The 20,779-nt window shown below is 49.8% G+C and overlaps 1 protein-coding gene across 2 annotated transcripts in view; it reads right to left on the minus strand.

The window, feature by feature from the left end:
• The window catches only part of AHCYL2 (adenosylhomocysteinase like 2), a 73,697-nt gene that overhangs the window by 17,774 nt on the left and 35,144 nt on the right, over positions 1–20,779 (minus strand). Inside the window, exons 1-6 of one of the 2 annotated variants that reach the window (XM_034062920.1) lie at positions 13,022–13,075; positions 8,810–8,918; positions 5,052–5,195; positions 4,530–4,630; positions 3,451–3,553; positions 2,294–2,388 (exon numbers count right to left, since the gene is read on the minus strand). In XM_034062920.1, the coding sequence (XP_033918811.1) occupies positions 2,294–2,388; positions 3,451–3,553; positions 4,530–4,630; positions 5,052–5,195; positions 8,810–8,918; positions 13,022–13,075 (606 nt within the window). Of the gene's footprint in view, positions 1–2,293; positions 2,389–3,450; positions 3,554–4,529; positions 4,631–5,051; positions 5,196–8,809; positions 8,919–13,021; positions 13,076–20,779 lie in introns of those variants that run through there. The other variant, XM_034062919.1, reaches the window with a different exon arrangement.

Below are 20,779 nucleotides of genomic sequence, written 5' to 3' on the forward strand. Positions count from 1 at the left end.
ACCCAACTCTGAACCATTTCTGTTCACACAGACAGGAATCTGCTTCCTCTGAAGGTCCATAATCCCATCAGGAAACCCAAGGTGACTTTTTCTGGACACTCAGTATTTGTGGGTAACTGTTTCCATGGACTAGCACCACACAGAAGCCCTACCATGGAATATTCAGGGGTTTGGAATGTGAGACATCCCTATTTCTCTGCATGGGGTGTAGCTCAGCTCCATCCTGCCTTGTAGTGCCTACCTGGACACAGGACTGGTGGGGGCCCAACAGGTCTCTTTGGTGTATGTCAAACCCCCCTCTTAAGTCAATATGACTTACAGCAAGCTGCTGAACAACAACTAGATGATCTTCAAGGTCCCTTCCAACCCAAACCATTCTATGGTTCTATGATTTTGCTTTCTTTTAAGGAGAAATAGAGATTGACCTTTTTTATTGAGCTTAAAGATGAAGCCTGGAAATTAAGATGTGTTTTTATGCTATTTTCACCTGGGATCAATGAGTACAAGTTGGATACTTGTACTCTTGAGATGCCCCATGCTTTATGAAAGTCTTAATTATTTCATGCTGGACACAGACAGACATGTCACTAAACTACTTTTAGCATCTACAAAGCTCTGTATGGCCAATAACAACCATCAATGATGCTGAAATCATTGGTGTTTTGTTGATGGGAAGAGGAGATACAGTTCTTCCCTGTGAGGGTGCTGAGGTGCTGGCACAGGGTGCCCAGAGAAGCTGTGGCTGCCCCATCCCTGGCAGTGTTCAAGGCCAGGTTGGACACAGGGGCTTGGAGCAGCTGCTCCAGTGGAAGGGGTCCCTGCCTGTGGCAGGGGTTGGAACCGGATGAACTTCAAGCTCCCTTCCAACTCAAATCATTCCATGGTTCTATGAAAAGAGATCAGATTTAGGTTTATAGAAAGGACGTGGACTGTCAGGAGCACCAGCTCAGGCTCAGTCCTACAACCTGGGAACATACCTCCTTGATCCAGGATACTTGAGCAAATTCTGCTCAACAGGAGAGAAAAAATATGATCCATGCTCTATAGAGCTGCCACCAGCACATGGAGCAGAGTAGGTCCATCGTGCTTCAGCCTTGAGACCAGATGGACCAGAGAGGCAGACTTCCCCTTGCTTCTTTGGCCACATTTGCCAGCTCCTCTCTTCTGAGGATCCATATGAAGAAGATCCTCTCCATATCTCTTCACCGAGTGTCCAACATCTTATTGCTTTATCTAACAATGTGGACCTCCAAAATCCAGTGTGCATATCTTCGGGAACTGTTACATCCAAGGTCTTTGGTGCTCCCCATCTTCTGTGCTCCAGAAGCAGGTCCGAAAATACACTAATGGCTGAAGACACATCCCAGAATCAAGAAGAGATGCTGTGAATGTATAATATGTGTATTCTGGTACATTGACTTCTTTAATTACTGTCATTTTTTAAGAGAAATCACTCCTCAATAGTGATAAGAAAGCTGCTATTGTGTCTAGGCTCAGAGTTGTAGCTTAGGGGTGCATTTCTTGACATTCAGTGAGGAAATGAGCAGGTGGAGAGCATAAGGGACAGAAAACCCACCTCAAACAAGCTGATTTGGGCAAACAAACCATACAGATACTCCCCTGTCTTCCACCTTTCAGTACTTGTCATCTAATGTAGGTCATAAGGCTCAAAACCTGTCAGGAAGCACGATGAAAGCAGCACATTTGACTGCTGCAGACTCCTCCACTCACCCAGTTTTCCCTAGAAACAAGGGCAGAATCAAGCAGCAAAATACAGAGTTGGGTACCTGAGGCTTTGTTTTTCTATGGTAAGAGCAGGCTTAAAGTGTAGAAATCACCTCAAAATCCAATTTGTGTTCAGAGACCTTGAGGAAAACCCCCTCAAGCAAAGCTGTGAATTGAATGGAATATGGTGAAGAGGATTGGAGCCCTTTTCAGAACACACTGAGTCTGAGTTGCTTTCCATAAAGTGAGTCTGGTTGTAAACTGGAAGTAAAGCTTTGCACTAACACAGCTGTGCTTATGTATAAAGTAGTTCAGCAAAACCTTGCTTGATAGCAAGATCCACATGCAGCAGTTTGTTGAACCCACCTTCTACATCCGAGATAAGTTAATCTCTGGCAATGCATAGCTAATTGTAAAGCACTTTGAATGTAAGTGCTGTGCTCGAACCAAGCCTGAAGTGCTAAGTTAGGTCTAGATTCACATTTAGACCAGCATTAAACCTTCCTCCTCTTCTTTAGATGAGAGCTACCCCATGGTTCAAAGCACCTCACAGCCGGCCTCGTCTCACCATGTTGGGCTGCCATCCTTCAACGTTGACGCAGCGATCGATGCACCACCAGAAGTCATCTTCAGATTCTCCCTTCCAGGCAAAGACAGGGAACCCTGGCACAGAGAAGAAGATGGGTGCTAACACAGCCTTAGCCAGTGCCTTGGGATCAGCTCTCCCCTATGTCCACATGTAAGGAACCAGGCTCCTGATACGACTGCAGCTCTTGCTTGCAGTCTGACATTTCAACATCTACCTTCACACCAGAGACACACACTGAAGGCAGCAGAGAGGAGCCAGCTTTAGCCTTCCTAAATTTCTTCCATCTCCCCCAAGGTAAAGCTCTGGCTACCAGCTGGGAGGACAACATGATCTCAAGGGTAACAGCTGCCCAGAGAAGCTGTGGCTGCCCCATCCCTTTCAATGTCCAAGGCCAGGTTGGACACAGGGGCTTGGAGCAGCTGCTCCAGTGGAAGGGGTCCCTGCCCATGGCAGGGGTTGGAACTGGAGGAGCTTTAAGGTCCCTTCCAACCCAAACCAGTCTGGGATTCTATATGTTTGTAATTCAAGCTTTCACTTCAAGTTAGCTGTTTTACCTTCCTGCAGGCACATTACCCATAGATTAATTTTAATGTATTCTAATCCATGAGCAACTGTTATTCAGCTTCAATAAGCAAGACATGGAAGCTGGTGGCTTTGGCTTCTTCTGCTTCTCCAGCTCTCAGGTGAAACCCCTGGCCTGACGCAGGCAAACCAGGATTTGGATTAAGGCACCTCTGAGGTGAGCAGGAACAGGGACAGCTTGTTTTGTGTGTTATATCCCCTTAAAATTCTCTCTTTAGCCAAAGTTATGACTCAAATGGATAGAACTGAAATCAAATTGAGCTTTGTTTCTTTCAGCAGAACTCCCAGGTTCATGCAGCACATTCAGCAGATAACATGCATCAGGATCATTTGTATTATGTATACTCATGCTCCAGAGAAAAGTCATAGAATCATCATTCTAAGATTTCCAGATCAGGATGGTCTGAATGGACTGTTTACCCCCTATAGCTTTATTCAAAACCAATTAAAATGAAGGGAAAAAGAATTTAAGCACCGATAAATGGACTAAATATGATGGGACAGGAAGAAATCCTTTTAAACCCAGAAAGCCCCAAGTGGGAGATGTTTCCTACCGCTCTCAGCAAGGGCAGCAGCCACTTCATTGAGGGTAGAGTAGATGTTGCAGGCGGCCCACCGGCACTGAGCACCCAATGCGCCGAGAGTCTCCATCAGGACCTGGATTTAAACAAAAACAACCAGAAAGAACAATGTAAACAGCAATATACAGTGCACACAGCAACACACAACTGGGATTTCTATCTGATATTGATGGGAGAGCTCCTGGGGGGGATCTAAAGTTGGGTTTAAGAAGCATCAGGGTTGCTGGAGTTGCACAGAAAACATTTTTGCCATTAATTCCCTTCTTTTTACAGTTTTAACTGGATAAAGTAAGTCAGAATTCAAAGTATGTTCCCTATGCAGCATATATATGTGAGTGGGGAAATGTAAGTATAGATTTTCGTAGATTTCAATCAGCAAAGCTCCAGATGTAGTCAGGGGAAAGCATTCCTGTCCCATATTTGGAAGAGAAATCACAGCTCTTGAACTGTGTAAACACACCGATCATGGACCACAGCTTCTTCCTGCTTACAGGATACAGGTAATTCAATTTCCTCAGTTATCCCTACTCCAACAATGCCTATAGATATACAGAATCATGGAATGGTTTGGGTTGGAACGGATCATCCAGCTCCAGCCCCTGTGTCCAACCTGGCCTTGAACACTGCCAGGGATGGGGCAGCCACAGCTTCTCTGGGCACCCTGTGCCAGCGCCTCAGCACCCTCACAGGGAACAGCTTCTGCCTAAGAGCTCAGCTCAGTCTCCCCTCTCTTGGGCAGGTTCAAGCCATTCCCCTTGGCCTGTCCCTCCAGGCCCTTGTCCCAAGCCCCTCTCCAGCTTTCCTGCAGCCCCTTTAGGCACTGGAGCTGCTCTAAGGTCTCCCCTTAAGGATCCTTCTGTTCTGCAGGCTAAATATGCTTTACATCACTTTTAAGCTTAGGGTTAGAAACATTCACATAATTGACCATCTTCTTTTACTTGGTGTAAGTGCCAGAACTCAGAGACCCCCATCTCCCTGTGAACCACTTAGGATCTCTTTTGGAGAAGGAGCAGTGGGAAATCCCTGTCTGGGGTTCATGGATGGGGTCTTACAGCTGTCTGTGCTGTAATGTGTGTGCAGCCCACAATCTTGGCACCAGACAGTGGCTTCTCTCCCTGAGCTCTCTTCCTCAAAGCCATCAGTGCAGGCATTTCTGAAAGGGAAAACAAAGAAGGAAGTCCATCAGTGGGATGGGAAGAGGGATGAGCAGACAATAAAGACCCAGTATAATTTCTTGCCGTTCAACTTCCTCCACATGCACTGCCTTTGCTATGGATTTCTGGAGACTAGCATGCTAAATGAAACCTATGTGATGGGTTTCATCTTCTCTGCTGATTTTAACATATATTTGACTATAAGGTGTCCTTCAGGAGCTGGCTGGTTGGAGCTACATGACATAATCCTGCAACTCCTTCCCATCCCACAAAATCCCTTAGAAGTTTCCCATCTCCACCAGGAACAGTGTCAAGGAATCACCAATACACTGACCCTCTCAAGAAGAGGAGATGGGGGAAGGAGGAAGCCCACAGGACAGTGTAGGACAAGGTGGAGCTTGAGGAATGTGCCCCCTTTACCTTGCTCAGCGATTTCAATCTCCCGGCGCCCAAATTCCGCCTGCTTGATGTTCTTCACACAGAAATCACTGCTGCCTTTGGAGTTCTTCTGCTGCTTGTCTCGAGGGGAGGTCTCATCATCAGAGCTGTCTGTGTAGGAGGCAGCTGGAGGAGGAGAAGGAGGTCAGCAACAGAACACAGTGTTCCCTAAAGCAGTGGAAGGACACAGGGATCTACTGAATGCATCCATGGATGTGCTTCTCCATGGGCACATGGCAGCTCCCTCCATCCTCAGCTGGCATCTCCCTCTCTCCTTACAATGAATGTATCCCCACAGTCAGCTTTTACCTGTAGCGAGTTCTTCACTCTCATCTACCTCTATCTCAACAGCACACCAGAGGTAATTAGACTGAGCGCTGCCCATGTCCTCCCCAGGCTCATCTCCTCATGCTTTGCAGCTCTTCTGTGGCCTTCTCCCATCTCCCTTCCCAAATGTGAAGCCTTTACAGCTTTAAGCTAGCCATCAAAAATGCCTGTTCATGTGCTGAGTGCTTCCAAAGCACGGTGGCATTCCCAGTTCCTGGATTTGCTCAATTCCAACACTCCTCAATAAGGGCAATGGCCACAAGTTGCTGCTTTGGAAGCTCACATGGGACGGTGGGAAGAAACTCCATCAGGAGGACAACACATTGGCCCAGGTTGCCTGGAGAGGTGGTGGCTCCATCCTTGGAGGACTTCAGGAACTGGTTAGGGAGATCCATGGCTCAGCTGATGCTGTGCTGGCAATGGCCTGCTCTGAGTGGGCAGGGATGACCATGGTCGTTCCTTCCAACCAACATCTCTGCACATCTACAGACAGCTCTATCCAGCCCCCCTGGGGTTTTCCACCCCAACTCAAAGCCTCATCCACACAATCATCCCCCATTCCTCCTGATTCTACTCCCAGTCTTTACCTTCTGCCTCATGTGGTACTTCTACACTGAACATGAGAGACTTGGCATCAGTTTGTCACAGGAGAAGAGGACCGCCTTTGTAGAGCATCACTGTCACTGCAGGTAGCCAATATTACACATCACTACCAAGTGAGGTGCAGATGATGATGAGTTCTCCTTCTTCCACAACACCAGGAAAGAAATGGTTCAAACTTTACATTGCAGAGTCAAACTCAACAGCTATTGGGCTTGAGCTGCTCCATGTGTGAGCTAGCTCCATTCCCAGGCAGTCTCCAAGAGGGAATGATCTACACTAAACAGCCAAGGGATTTCTCAGTAGAGATTCCCAACCTTCTACCCCAATTCTGTGCCAAAGGAATCAACAGGAAGGGTGAACATGGGAAAAATGGCATGGACCCATGATCCTATGAACCACCCACCAACACTCCCCAAAGAGCTACAGCTCTCCAGAGGCATACAGACCTCAGATCTGATACCAAGGGAACCTGGAGTACAGGCAGACCACCTCTACCAAGCATTCCAATAGCTCTGGTGGCATTTTCACACCAGAGAACCCCAAACCAAGGAGTTAACCCTTCCCCCAGCATGGCCATGGGTTTATCATTCCCATAGCACCCACCAAGCCGATTACTTTCTCTTGTGGCTTGCATGAAGCACTGGAATGATCCCAAGGAACGACAGCTTAGTGCTGGTGCTGCCGGTGTGCCAGGCTCCAAGGGACCTGCTCACGTCATAATCTACTCAGGGAGCAGAGTAAGACATTGCCGGAATTCCTCTCCAGAGACTCCATCCTCACCAGCATGAGCGAGTCCAACCTGCAAACTGCACCCTCAGGTTGGGTTCAGAGTCCCACAGCAGCTTTGGAAGGAGCAGGAGCCTGCTTAAGGACAAAAGAGCAGCTTGTATAATACCAAGCTCTTGTCCAACAAGGACTCCAGAAGAAAGGATGAATTAGTGAAAAGAAAATCATTTCCTTGAAGACAGCTGATCTGTGCAGAGGCTTCTTTAAAACCACAGACCTTGAACCATTGATCTAAGATTCAGACTTAAACATGGGAGATTTAGGTTAGAGATAAGGGTTCAGTCTGGAGAAGAGAAGGCTCAGGGGGGACCTGATGGCTCCCTACAAGTGCCTGACAGGAGGATGGAGCCAGGAGGGGCTGGGCTCTGCTCCCAAGGAACAAGGGATGGGACAAGAGGAAACGGCCTCAAGCTGCACCAGGGCAGGTTTAGATGGAGCTGAGGAACAATTCCTGCCCCACAGGGTGCTCAGGCATTGGAACAGGCTGCCCAGGGCAGGGCTGCAGGCACCGGCCCTGCAAGGGTTCACACATCAGTGCCATGGGTTAGTGGTGGCCTTGGCAGGGCTGGGGAGCAGTTGGACTGGATGATGTGTTTTTTTTCCAACCTAAATGATTCTTCCCTTCCATTATCGTCTCTGTGCTTTTCCTTCTTCTTTTCCAACCTTTTCCCATCCCAGGAGGGTTTAATGTGTTGTTCTGACTGAGCTACTGCTCAGCCCTGAAAGGAGAATGACAAATATCCATGCCAAGAGGTACTAATGGGATTTATCGACCCATCCTACAATGGCTGTGGGACTGGAGGTCTTCCATCCTGACTGCCAGCCTAGCAGCTTCATTAGGAGGGGGAGATAATACTTTCAGGAGCTAATCAATTGCAATTGCTGATGCTTTGATGGGAGATGTGAAGTGTAATGGGTGGAGAACTCCCCCAAGTTGCTCCAAGTTCCTCCAGCTGTAAATTAGGAGCCAACACGATGACATGAGCCAGGCTAATCAGTCTTCAAACGTGACAGTCATAAACCATGTCCTGCTGATCAGGTATCAGAGCTGGAAAACCTCCAGGAATGTTATCTCAGTCCCAGGCTTTGTTAGAGAAGTCTGACCATGAACTCCAGCTTGAACCAGGCTACCCAAGATGACATTACGAACATAAACCAAGTGGGTTACAAAGTGCACCCAAAGCCCATGCTGATGTCTCTATGAAAAGGATGTTTCTCCTATAAGCCCTTTGGGAGGGAATGCAGCCACTGCAGGGGTTACCCAGGCTTTCCTCAACCTTGGGGGGTTCTGGAGGTCCCTCCAAGCATACAAAGCAGCATGAAAGAAGCAGCAGCAGCCCAAAAGCTGGGAAAGGAGACAAAGAACAGCTGCTTATTCCATAGGAACCATGAAGACATCAGACTGTGCATGTGGCTTTCACTGTTCCTGTGCCCAGGATCACATCACAGCCTCCAGCAGTTGTATCTCCTGGAGAGGAGCACCTGCCTCGGCCAGGAGCAGACAAGACCCAATAGCCACGGCTTGGCCACCTTTGCTCTTCCAAACCTGAAAATGTGAGAAGCTTGTTGGTCTTCATCTAGTGTGTTCTCCACATGTATGGCCTTGAAATGTCACTGCTGCTCTTCCAAAGACTTCAATTTCATGTGCAACGGGTGAGTTGAAGGCTAAATCTGTGTGGGATCCATGTGGGTTTATTCAAGAACGGGAAGGGAAGATAACATGGAAGCATAAAGATGATGGAAAAACTGTTTTGCTGTGCCTGGAAGGAAAAGGAAGAGGAAGAGAGGAGGAAAAGCAGCAATAACTGCACTTAAGGGTTATAAGGAGATATCAGAAGAGTTTAGAGCACCAGAGTAACTCAATATTTTACCCAACCACACACGAAGATGAGGACTAAAAGCAGCAACCCCCATTCCACACCTTCCCTCTGACATTACTACCTACACCGCAGCTGTGGCTCATCCTGGAGCAAGAGGCAAGACAGGCCTGCAGAGATGGTGTCACCAGAGCCACCATCACCCACCTGAGCTGTAGCTGTCTGTGGAGCTCTGGGAGATGGAGCGGGACAGTGAGCGGCGGCCGATCTTCGTCGGGCGCTTGTTGAATTCCTGCTTCTGGTCAGCAAACTGGATCTGTGCAGAGACATGGATAGTTGAGACAGGTGGGAAACAGTCTGAGACACATCGATCTCGAGGTCCCAAAGCCTTGAGCAGACACTGACACCCTCTCAGCTGTGGGTTAAATCACAATTCCTATAGGGAACTGCTCAATTGACTCTTTGTTTAATATCAGACCCTCCCCAGATGCAGCATCCACAGACTTGGCTTCCAAATACCTTAATGTTCTCTTTAACCATACAAACCAGAAAGCTTCTCCACACCAACTTAGGTTATTCAACACAAGAGAAGCTCCATTAGGGCCACCCAACATCTGCAGAGCTGATGCAGACACCGACCTACCTCCCAGTGTTTACTGGGGTGACCAGTTTGAGATGTTCCCTAATGGCTGTATGAAACACAAAGCAAAAATAATGCTTCAAGTAACACATCAGACTCCTGTATTAAGAACCAGCTGAGATGAGGCTGTTGTGACAGCTGGGAGCATGGATGCCTGGAGAACACAAGTAGTTGGGAGTATTGTATTGAAGAGGACACAACTTTATACAACAAGTTAAGACATAAAGTATGAAGTGTGTAAATGAAGTGATACACAGGCTGGCAAAGTGTAATTATCCAAGCTGAAGAGCACCTGCACTATCATTCACCAGCAACACCTACAATAACACCACAGCCGTGGACCTAACACCAATGTTTTGTGTCTATGCTGTTGCAGTGGAGCTCGTTTCATTGCTATGGGGACAGACATCAACCTGCTCAACTGGAGATGAAGACTCAAGCCTGTTTCCATGTCAGTCATCACCAAGGAATGAAGATTGCAGATTCCACATGAACATCTGTGAAGCCCCAACACCACCAGTGGGTTTAGGAGCAGCTGAGCACAACCAGGCTAATGCCCCATCTAAAATGCTTTGTGTGAAGGAAAGTAAACCCAGGCACTGCTTGTGCAGGCTGAGGAGCTGCCAGACCTTCCCAGCTGAGAAGGGGCATCCCCATGAGCATCTGCAGTGAGATGCTGCCAGCCCCACCTTCACTTCACCCTGTTTGCTTTGCAGGTGGCAATGTAGCAATGGAATCCTAAAGTGGGCTCCGATCATGGTCAGAGACAGCTCATGGATTCCTGAGAGGGGAATCCTTCGTTACTGGAAAGGGCCTGTAGGGACAGGCCAAGGGGAATGGCTTTAACCTGCCCGAACAGGGGAGACTGAGCTGAGCTCTTAGGCAGAAGCTGTTCCCTGTGAGGGTGCTGAGGCGCTGGCACAGGGTGCCCAGAGAAGCTGTGGCTGCCCCATCCCTGGCAGTGCTCAAGGCCAGGTTGGACCCAGGGGCTTGGAGCAGCTGCTCCAGTGGAAGGGGTCCCTGCCTGTGGCAGGGGTTGGAACTGGAGGAGCTTTAAGGTCCCTTCAACCCAAACCAGTCTGGGATGCTGTGAAATTGGAAACACGACTTCCAACTGCAAATCTCCTTGGACTTTGCTATGAGGAGAAACTGACTCCATCTGGTCCAACAGGGTTAAGCATTTACATCCCCAAACACTAAACCCATTAATTGCATCCATTAACAACCCCTTGGGGGGTATTTTGAGTAGTTTTGTTTAAAGGAGTCATCAAAGCAGAAAGAATTTGATCCCATTCTGGGAACTGCAAGTTCAGCTCAAGCAGTGGCAGCAGACAGTGCCCTTGAGCAGGGCTGGTGATGCTCAGAGCTCCTACCTGGCTCTCAGGCCACCAAGTGAAGGACAAAGATGAGGAGGGGGAGCTCTCAGGTGGCTAATGCAGGGTCTCCTGTGGGCCTGCAGGCGAGCTGGCCCAAGGACAGCCATTCCAAGCTGCTGGAACAAGGACCTGGGAGAGGATTTGCAGCAGCACATGGGGGCTTGCTCCTGCTAATCTTAAACCAAACAAGAGGACAGTGGCTCAGGAAACACACAGGGGAGGGAAAACCCCCACATCAAACTCAGATTACAGCCAGGAGTCCTGGTGAGGATTAACACCTCTTGATCCCGTGGAACCGGGTCTTTGCACACACACATCCCAGCTTGCTTTATATCCCTTGTCTGAGAAGCTGTTGGCCTGAAATCCCCTTCTTTTGGAGGGGTTTAGCTTAGGTTCTGCTTCATGTGAACCAAATCCCTCGACAGCTCAGCAGCTTCATCAGACAGGAGGGTATTTGTGGGAACTGATGCTCCTGGCAAAGGGAGATGGGCTGGAAGTGTAGCAAAAGAGGAATAATTCCCATTATAATTAACGTTTTCCTTTCCAACGTCATCTCTTCAAGGACATTCAACACAATTATTTCGAGTGATACATTAAGATTGTTAATTGCATTCAGAGCTCTCCAAGTACTACCATAGCCAAGACCCACAGGCAGGGATGTGCCAAAAATCGATCACAGAATCCCAGACTGGTTTGTATTGGAAGGGACCTTAAAAGGAAGGGGCAGCCACAGCTTCTCTGGGCACCCTGTGCCAGCGCCTCAGCACCCTCACAGGGAACAGCTTCTGCCTAAGAGCTCAGCTCAGTCTCCCCTCTCTTGGGCAGGTTCAAGCCATTCCCCTTGGCCTGTACCTACAGGCCCTTGTCCCAAGCCCCTCTCCAGCTTTCCTGCAGCCCCTTTAGGCACTGGAGCTGCTCTGGGGTCTCCCCTTCAGGAGCCTTCTCTTGTCCAGGCTGCCCCAGCCCAGCTCTCTCAGCCTGGCTCCAGAGCAGAGCTGCTCCAGCCCTCACAGCATCTCCATGGCCTCCTCTGCACTCGCTCCAACAGCTCCACGTCCCTCTTGTGCTGCTGCCCCAGAGCTGGATCAGGGCTGCAGGGGGGTCTCCCCAGAGCACAGCAGAGGGGCAGGATCCCCTCCCTGAGCTGCTGCTCACGCTCTGGGAGTGCAGCCCAGCACATGGGGGGTTCTGGGCTCAAGCACACACTGGAGCTGGGTCATGGGGAGCTCCTCATCAACCAACACCCCCAAGTCCTTCTCTTGTAAACCCTGCCCTCTCCCCTTGAAGGGTTTCAACCCTTTAAATGCTGCCACAGGCTGGGTTGGCTTTAGCTGAAGAAGGCACTGACTGCCAAGAGATGGAAGGAAGCAGCAGAAGAGGAGGCCAGGTCAAGGCTCAGGTCTGATTTTAGGTCAACACCTTTTGGCTTTATCCTCGGAGTAACAAAGACAGCAGCAAAAACAGTGGAATTTGATTGGTTTGGGATATCTATAGTACCCATGCCAAGTTCCGTATTCTGTGGACATGTGAATGGAAGAAGGTACCAGTAGGAATAAACCCTTAAGCCAGTTCTCACAACACATCTTTGGTTTCGAGCTGATATCTCAGCAATGCACACTCCATCCAGGCAGGAGAAAACCAGACCTTGCTTATCCAGACCTTAAATCCGTACCAAACGGCACAAGGCAACTGATGGCACCACACAACACACCATGTTCCAGCCCTGCTTTAAAGAGGGGGGCACTCAAGACAGGGACCAGAAGCGTGATGTGGCTCCAGGCTGCACTCATTCAGCTCACACTGGAGCATTTCTGAAGGTAAATGCAACCTTGCCCATCTAAAGCTCAAAGGAGAGGCTGTGAAGCCTCTTGAGGGCTGCAGCAGCTTGAGCTTAGGAGTCCAACCCGTTCTGCAGCTACAGAAGTGCTGCTGCTTTCAGCTTGCAGCAGGAACAAACCCCATTGAAGCTGCAGAGCTCACCTGCAGAGGCACAAGGGGTTAATGGCTTCTAATTGCAGGTGCTCATCACATTTCACATGAGCTCAGTCTCACCTGGGGTTCCTACCACAAAGAGCTGCTCTCCGCTACTTCACCATGCTCCAAGTCTCCTCATCCGAGGTTTGCCTGGGTTATTTCCCTACTCATGGACTCCTCCATCACTGTGCTCTGAAGAACTCCCCTAGAGCAACCTGTTTGCCTCAACACTTCATCACTCCAAACCTCCTGCTCGCAAGGGAAACGAAGAGAAGTGAGCTGGGGATTGGGATCTTCTCTAAGCAGGGGGAAGTCAGCTCCAGAATGGGGGAAATAGGAAGGAAAAGAGGGAGGAAAGAAGGATATAGAGAGAAACAAGTGTGCTTTTAGATAGAAAAGTGCTATTTTGGTACTAAATAGTGCCCTCACCTGGGCTTTAATCCCTGAGTCCCCATTCACGTTGTATTTCTTCTTGCTCAACATGACGGCACCAGCGCAGCGCTTCCACACCGTGTCCCACCAGGACAAGGGCTGTCCCCCCATTTATAGCTCCCAGCCCTGCCGATCCCGATCCTGCCCGCTCTGGTTTCAGCTGCGGGGTGGAGGGAAGGAGGGAGAGAAGGAGGGAGGAGGGATGGGGAATTGCTGGGATTTGCAATCAACCTTCAGTTTGGCAGGACAGGACCCTAAGATGCAATGAGGCGTTACAACAAACAAGCCCTGCTTGTGTTTTAGGGTGAATTACAGAGCTTTCCTGACCTCCAAACACTCAGTGTTCCCGGTGGCCTGGCTGGTGTGTGCATAATAATAGCTGGTTTAGAGAGCCAGAACATTGCCCTGCTCACTGCAATTCACTTGCTAATCAGACTCCTTTGAACCTGGGTTCTCCCTCTCCACTTTGATTTTCCCCAATGGCAAATGGTTCCATTAACTGAGACTCATTAGGAGAAAATTAACTAATGAGCAACTAAAACAAGAAGGCATTTGTTAGATAGCAAAGGGGGGGGGGGGTAATTATGTTGGTCCCCTGTGGCAGCAAGTGCAGAGTCCATCCTTGGAAGGGTCCAGACTCTGAGACCCATTCTGCTGTTCCTATGTTCGACCATTCCTCCTAGAATCCCAGACTGGTTTCGGTTGGAAGGGACCTTAAAGCTCCTCCAGCTCCAACCCCTGCCACAGGCAGGGACACCTTCCACTGGAGCAGCTGCTCCAAGCCCCTGTGTCCAACCTGGCCTTGAACACTGCCAGGGATGGGGCAGCCACAGCTTCTCTGGGCACCCTGTGCCAGCACCTCAGCACCCTCACAGGGAACAGCTTCTGCCTAAGAGCTCAGCTCAGTCTCCCCTCTCTTGGGCAGGTTCAAGCCATTCCCCTTGGCCTGTCCCTACAGGCCCTTGTCCCAAGCCCTTCTCCAGCTTTCCTGCAGCCCCTTTAGGCACTGGAGCTGCTCTGGGGTCTCCCCTTCAGGAGCCTTCTCTTGTCCAGGCTGCCCCAGCCCAGCTCTCTCAGGCTGTCAGACCAGAGTCCCATTCACTGGCTGTGGCAAAGGCTGCTCTAGCTCGGACCACAGGCTCACGCTTCATCACCTGAGCCATGTGCAGGAGGAACCATCTTTCTGAAGGCCTGGATTCCACACATCAGTGTTTCAGTAGTGCCCGTGTCTCAAATGTGTTCTTAGCCATGGATATCTGTTTGTTTTGAAGGAACAAAGGGAGAAAACAAGAGTTTTCTGTGTGATTAAATCCCATGAGCTCTCCAGCCTTGCTTGGAACTTCCAAATCCCCCTGCACCAACCTTGGGACATAAAGAGCAAGTTCTGGAGCTCATTAGAATCTCTCAGTGTGTGACAGAGCAGGTGGAGTCTGTGGTCTTCAAGAGCAGTCACTGCTGGGTTCCTCATGTGACACACTGCAGGGAAAACCTCTCATCCATCCCTGGCAGTGTTCAAGGCCAGGTTGGGTGAAGCCTTGGGTGATCTGGTTTAGTGTGAGGTGTCCCTGCCCATGGCAGGGGGGTTGGAACTGGATGATCTTCAGGTCCTTTCCAACCCAAACCATTCCATAATTCTATGATTCTTTGACCAGTGACAAGCTGAATTTGTTATTTAATTTAAATAAAGAAGCATGAAGATTGTAAGAGAAATGATCTTACAGTGTCTAAAATGGAAAGGACCAACGCAACTATCCTGATGTTCCAGCAGGGCTTGCAGCTCCCAAACCAAACCTCCTCCTACCTTCTCATCCCTATTCATGAAGGAAAAGCTGGTTTCCTCCAGCACGTGACCTGCCCAAGCCAGATACTGCATCTCCTGCTCCACTTTCCCCTGTGAAACCAGAGATGCTCATGGAGAAATGGGGTGCTGGCATCTCAAAGGCAACTGAGGATGCTCAAGGTCAGGCTGGACAGGGCTTGGAGCAGCTGCTCCAGTGGAAGGGGTCTCTGCCCATGGCAGGGGTTGGAGCTGGAGGAGCTTTAAGGTCCCTTCCAACCCAAATCAACCTGTGATTGATTCCATGATGCTTGAAACAACCGGCAAGCATCAGCTTGAACAATGCAGGCAGCTCCTGTTCTGCTAATCCACCTCCCAGATCATATCACTTCAAGAAAGGGACTGTCCAAACTCATTTGTTCTATAGTTCCACATGCCTTAAACTAATATGTAATCCTGACAGTGCTGCTCACTGAGCCAAAGCTTTCACTGGAGCTCAAAGTGTTTAAGATTCCAGTTCTCCAGGCAAAAGGTCAGGTGGAACCTGACTCTGGGATTAACACAAACACTTAACCCTTTGGCATCTTCCTGCTGGAAAACAGCTTGAGGATGTGGAGTTAAGGCTGATTCTTAACCTGCCCGAGGGGAGACTGAGCTGAGCTCTTAGGCAGAAGCTGTTCCCTGTGAGGGTGCTGAGGCGCTGGCACAGGGTGCCCAGAGAAGCTGTGGCTGCCCCATCCCTGGCAGTGTTCAAGACCAGCATCCTTGTAGCCCCCTTCAGAGACTGAAGCTGCTCTGAGGTCTCCACACAGCTTCTCTCAGTCAGAAAATGCAGGGTTTACCCAAGTGAAACACTCTGACCCCATACCTGGTTCACAGCACATTGAATGACTTCAGCTTGTCCTGTTGCTCAGGGCTGTAACACCCCAGACCTCTATTGCAGCCCTGATGCAGTTCCGAAGACCTAAACCCAATCCATCTCCTCTCAACCATTAGAACCACAGGACACGGAGAATGCATATTCTATCCTCCTCTTTCCATAAGCAATGCAGAAGGGATTATTATTATCCTTTAATAATCCATTTTGTCAATATTTGGTTAATAACAAGAGGTGTCTGCAGTAAATGTTAAACCTTGGTGAGAACATCAAGACTCAGAAGTCCATTTGAATAATGACCTTTAAAGATAATGAACATTTTAAAGCTTAAGCTGCAATGTGGCTGTTCAGAAGCCACATGAAATGCAAATGTTACAACCCTGATTAAAACCATTGCTGCAGAACATGACCCTAAGGCCTTTGAGATGGAGCTGGATGCCACAGTGGGTTTAAAACATGTATAAAGTCATATATCCATGCCACAGGAGTGCTATGGCCATAAGGTCTATTTAATGTCATCTGGTACTGCCCCAGCAACACTCAATCCATAAAGGAAAATATTACAGAGGGGGACAGACCCACAGGGAGAGGTTTGCTGCTTGTTTTGAAGCAGAATTCCACAGTTTTACGATCAGCACTGAGAAATCCATATTGGAAATAATAAATATGTATTTATTTCTGGGGTTTATGCAAAATGGATCAGTACTAAGTCTGAAATGCAAAATTAATGACAAATAAATCAGACAGAAGTGGAGTGAAGCTGGAAGAATTCATAGAATCATGGAATGGTTTGGGTTGGAAGGGACCTTAAAGCTCCTCCTGTTCCAACCCCTGCCACTGGAGCAGCTGCTCCAAGCCCCTGTGTCCAACCTGGCCTTGAACACTGCCAGGGATGGGGCAGCCACAGCTTCTCTGGGCACCCTGTGCCAGCGCCTCAGCACCCTCACAGGGAACAGCTTCTGCCTTATCTCCAGCCTGAACTTCCCCTGTTTCAGTCTGAACCCATCACCCCTTGTCCTAATTCAGTCTGTAAAAGATGAATGAAAAGCAGAATAAAGTGTAATCTTACCCAAATAAAGCTTAAAAACATGATGGGGGGGGGGGGGATGTCTCAATTTGGATATAAAAGGGAATAGTGAGGTTTGAATCCCATCACCTTGCACAGACTCTGCAGATAGAGATCAAAGCAGCAACACCTCTCCAGCAGCACAAGAACATCCACTTTTGGAGTGATTTCAGTATTTTTAGAACTACCAAGAGGGATGAGCTCAAAAATAGAAGAGGGAGATGAGAGCAGAGACCTGGGAAGGTGCAACAAACCCTGATGGAGCAGTTCAGTGCTCCTCAAGTACCATGAGCATTTCTGGGGCACAGGACACCTCAGAGAGCCTCAGGAGACCCACAGAGCTGACACACACCTCCTGCTTCCTGAGCACATCCTGCTTTTTGGAGCAATGTCATTGTATTTTCAGCTGCTTTGGGGATTCTTGCCACCAGAGGCGCAAAGTGAGGGTTCGTATTTGCTGGCATCTCTCCTCCTCAGTTTAACCACCACATGGGAGCTGAGCAGCACACAGTGCCCTCATGGGTGTCTGGTTCACACCAATGACAGGATCTAAACTGATGATCAAAATTAAAGTAGCTGAAAACCCAGGATCTGCTGTGTTGATCCTGATGAAATCCAAAGTCTCATGGAGCTTTGCCCCTCTCCTGCTCCCTGCTGCTCCTGAACTGCTATAAGGATCAGTTCCCCCCCTGGGGCCCATTCCTCCATCACTTCTTCACCTTCAGCTCATGGTGAAGAACGAGGCTGTGCTGGCAGGGGAGGACATCTAATGGTCCTCATAATACCAGACTTTAAGGACCCTCCTTCCAGCTAAACACCACCATATCCAAAGGCAGCGATCTGAAGATCCCTCCTGACATGAAGCAGCCATCAGCTATGTAAGAAGCTAAAGAACTCACCATCCACTCAGGCATATGGAAAGCAGAGGCATTGCTGTCCCACTTCTCCATAGGTGACACCCTCCACGCTCACATTTGGTACAGGGGATGCAGTGGGATGCAGCCAAGAAAGCTCCCTGCTCTTGAGCTGCTCACCAGGGGTTCATAGGACAGATCTGCCCCAGCTGAGGTCTTCGTTAGGAACCAGCCAAGTGTCCAGGGGGGAGATGAGCAGCTCAGGTCCTCATTTCTGGTCACAGTCCAGCCCTGGATGAAGAGCTCAGATCCAGCCCATTTCTGCAGCCGTCATTTCACTGTCCCCAGCTCTGCTCCATGGTTGAGTTGAGAGAAAACAGGATCAACCTCACCATGGCGTGGAGGAGATGTCCATCCATCACCTGCCTCCGTCCCTAGCACTGTGACACTATAATCCTAATGCCCTGGTCCATACAGCAGCAAGATCTAAGAGCTATACTTAAGTCTCCTGCAATGAGGACTATCACCATCAAACTACATTCAGCTGCAAATAACACAGCGTTTGGACTCCTCTAACGCTGAAGAGCTTCCAGCTCCAGGCTCCATGGAGTTAGAAATGAACTTCAGAAGCCCGTGGCCTCGCAGAGAACCAGATGAAGGATTTTAAGTGGTTCACATTTAGGTCTGAGGGACGGCTCAGGGATGGAGCAGGAAGGCTCAGGGATGGAGCAGGCTGGTGGGGCTGCAGCTCCCTCTGCTGAGCACACTCAGCCCTTGCTCTGCAGGAGGCAAACAGCACAGAAAGAAAGGTCTTGGAGACAGAACAAGCGCAAAGGCATTTCCTGCTCCTCCTCCGAAGGTCCAAAGCCAGCAGCTCCGCAGCAGCCCGGACTGGGATACAAACAACGTGTGGCCTCTTTGCAGTGCTGGAGAGCTGAGGGGAGGTTTGGAATCAACTGACACCTCTCCAGTTTATAGAATCTCAGCCTGGTTTGGGTTAGAAGGGACCTTAAAGCTCCTCCAGTTCCAACCCCTGCCATGGACAGGGACCCCTTCCACTGGAGCAGCTGCTCCAAGCCCCTGTGTCCAACCTGGCCTTGAACACTGCCAGGAATGGGGCAGCCACAGCTTCTCTGGGCACCCTGTGCCAGCGCCTCAGCACCCTCACAGGGAACAGCTTCTGCCTAAGAGCTCAGCTCAGTCTCCCCTCTCTTGGGCAGGTTCAAGCCATTCCCCTTGGCCTGTCCCTACAGGCCCTTGTCCCAAGCCCCTCTCCAGCTTTCCTGCAGCCCCTTTAGGCACTGGAGCTGCTCTGGGGTCTCCCAGGTGACAGATTCCACCCTCAGGAACTCATGAGCCACCTCTGACTGTTTTCTGAGCCCACTTTGGGATTCCATTGCTACATTTCCACTTGCACAGCAAAGAGGGTGAAGGGAAGGTGGGGCTGGCAGCATCTCACTGCCGATGCTCATGGGGATGCCCCTTCTGGCAGCTCCTCAGCTTGCACAAACAGTGCCTTGGTTTACTTTCCTTCACAAAGAGCATCTGACTCAGGGCATCAGCTGACACAAACCTCCCCCCAAAGGCTTCCTCCTACGCTACAAAGAACTGGCTCACTTGGTGAGCCCCCTTCTTGCCCTCCACCAGCAGACACATCCCACTGGGCTCCCAGCACACCTGCATAGACAGAGCCACTTCCAGCTCCCTCCTCCCTCTCCCATCAGCTGAGCTATTCAGCCACTGGAGAGGTTGGAGTTGCTGCTTCTGGCTACACAGGGTGGCAGGAGGCTGCAGGTGAGAACAGGCCCACGAGGGGTGACTCAGCTCTGGGTACACAGCCCAGGCTGAGCACATCTGCTTTGCCTCCATCACCTCCTCGCCCATTAGAATAAACTGAGAGGAGTTTGTTGTTTTTTAGGGCAGTATTTTCCCTCTGTTGGCAAGCTCACCCCTCCAGACTGAAAGAAGCTTCTGTTCTGTGCTGCCTTCAAGCCTCCAGACCATGACATTCCCATCTTCACAAAGCACAGAGCCTAATCTGAGCCAGGACAAACTCTTTATGGAGGCACTCACCCAGCAGCTGAGCTGTGGAGGGTGGTAACGTCCCCTCCTGCAGCAGGACATGGCACTGAACCATGGTCCTGCATGGGGTAGACATCTCAGACGTTCCCACCAGACCCAATACACCATCAGGCACCAGATGTACTGGATTTGCACAGCGCCCATATTCCCATATAGCCAGCAATGTGATTCCCAGAGCATGAGCTGTCCAAGCACAAACATCCCCCAAGCTCCTCCAATACATCAGAATCACACAATGGCTCGGGCTGAAGGGACCTTAAAGCTCCTCCAGCTCCAACCCCTGCCACAGGCAGGGACACCTTCCACTAGAGCAGCTGCTCCAAGCCCCTGTGTCCAACCTGGCCTTGAACACTGCCAGGGATGGGGCAACCACAGCTTCTCTGGGCACCCTGTGCCAGCGCCTCAGCACCCTCATAAACCTTCCTGGCTTTAAAGTAAACCCCATCTCAGCCCCAGTATAACAATTATGCCTTCCAAAGGTTCTTTTTAAGGTTCACCATCAGATGCTGTCTACCTGCTCTTACAGCAAAGATTGGTCCTTAGAACAGCTGCTACCACTACCAGCTCCAGGGACCTCCAGAGCCTGGAGCTGCAACACACAGTCACAGGCAGCCCTACCCCAGACACTCCCGTAGGGACAAGCCAAGGGAATGGCTTGAACCTGCCCGAGGAGAGACTGAGCTGAGCTCTTAGGCAGAAGCTGTTCCCTGTGAGGGTGCTGAGGCGCTGGCACAGGGTGCCCAGAGAAGCTGTGGCTGCCCCATCCCTGGCAGTGCTCAAGGCCAGGTTGGACACAGGGGCTTTAACTTTCACCTTTCCCTTCATGTGAGAGGGGAAGCCACTGAAACCACATGGAAACAAACTCCACCTGATGCTCCCCAATGTTGCCTGTGGCTGGTGGTTTCTAACATCCCTCACACAAATCAATATTCGTTATTAACAGTAAAGGCTATCACCATGGACCTGCTTGGAATGTTGCTCTGTGCTAAGGAAAAGCTCCAGGAGAAGTGTTAACAACTAGGAAAAGCTTTGAAAACCCTCTTTCAGCAGGGATGAAATGGTGCTCAGGCCACATGAACCTTTCAGGCACTGAAAGCTA

This window comes from Melopsittacus undulatus, chromosome 5 (genome assembly GCF_012275295.1).
Source record: "Melopsittacus undulatus isolate bMelUnd1 chromosome 5, bMelUnd1.mat.Z, whole genome shotgun sequence".
Classification (NCBI taxonomy): Eukaryota; Metazoa; Chordata; class Aves; order Psittaciformes; family Psittaculidae; genus Melopsittacus; species Melopsittacus undulatus.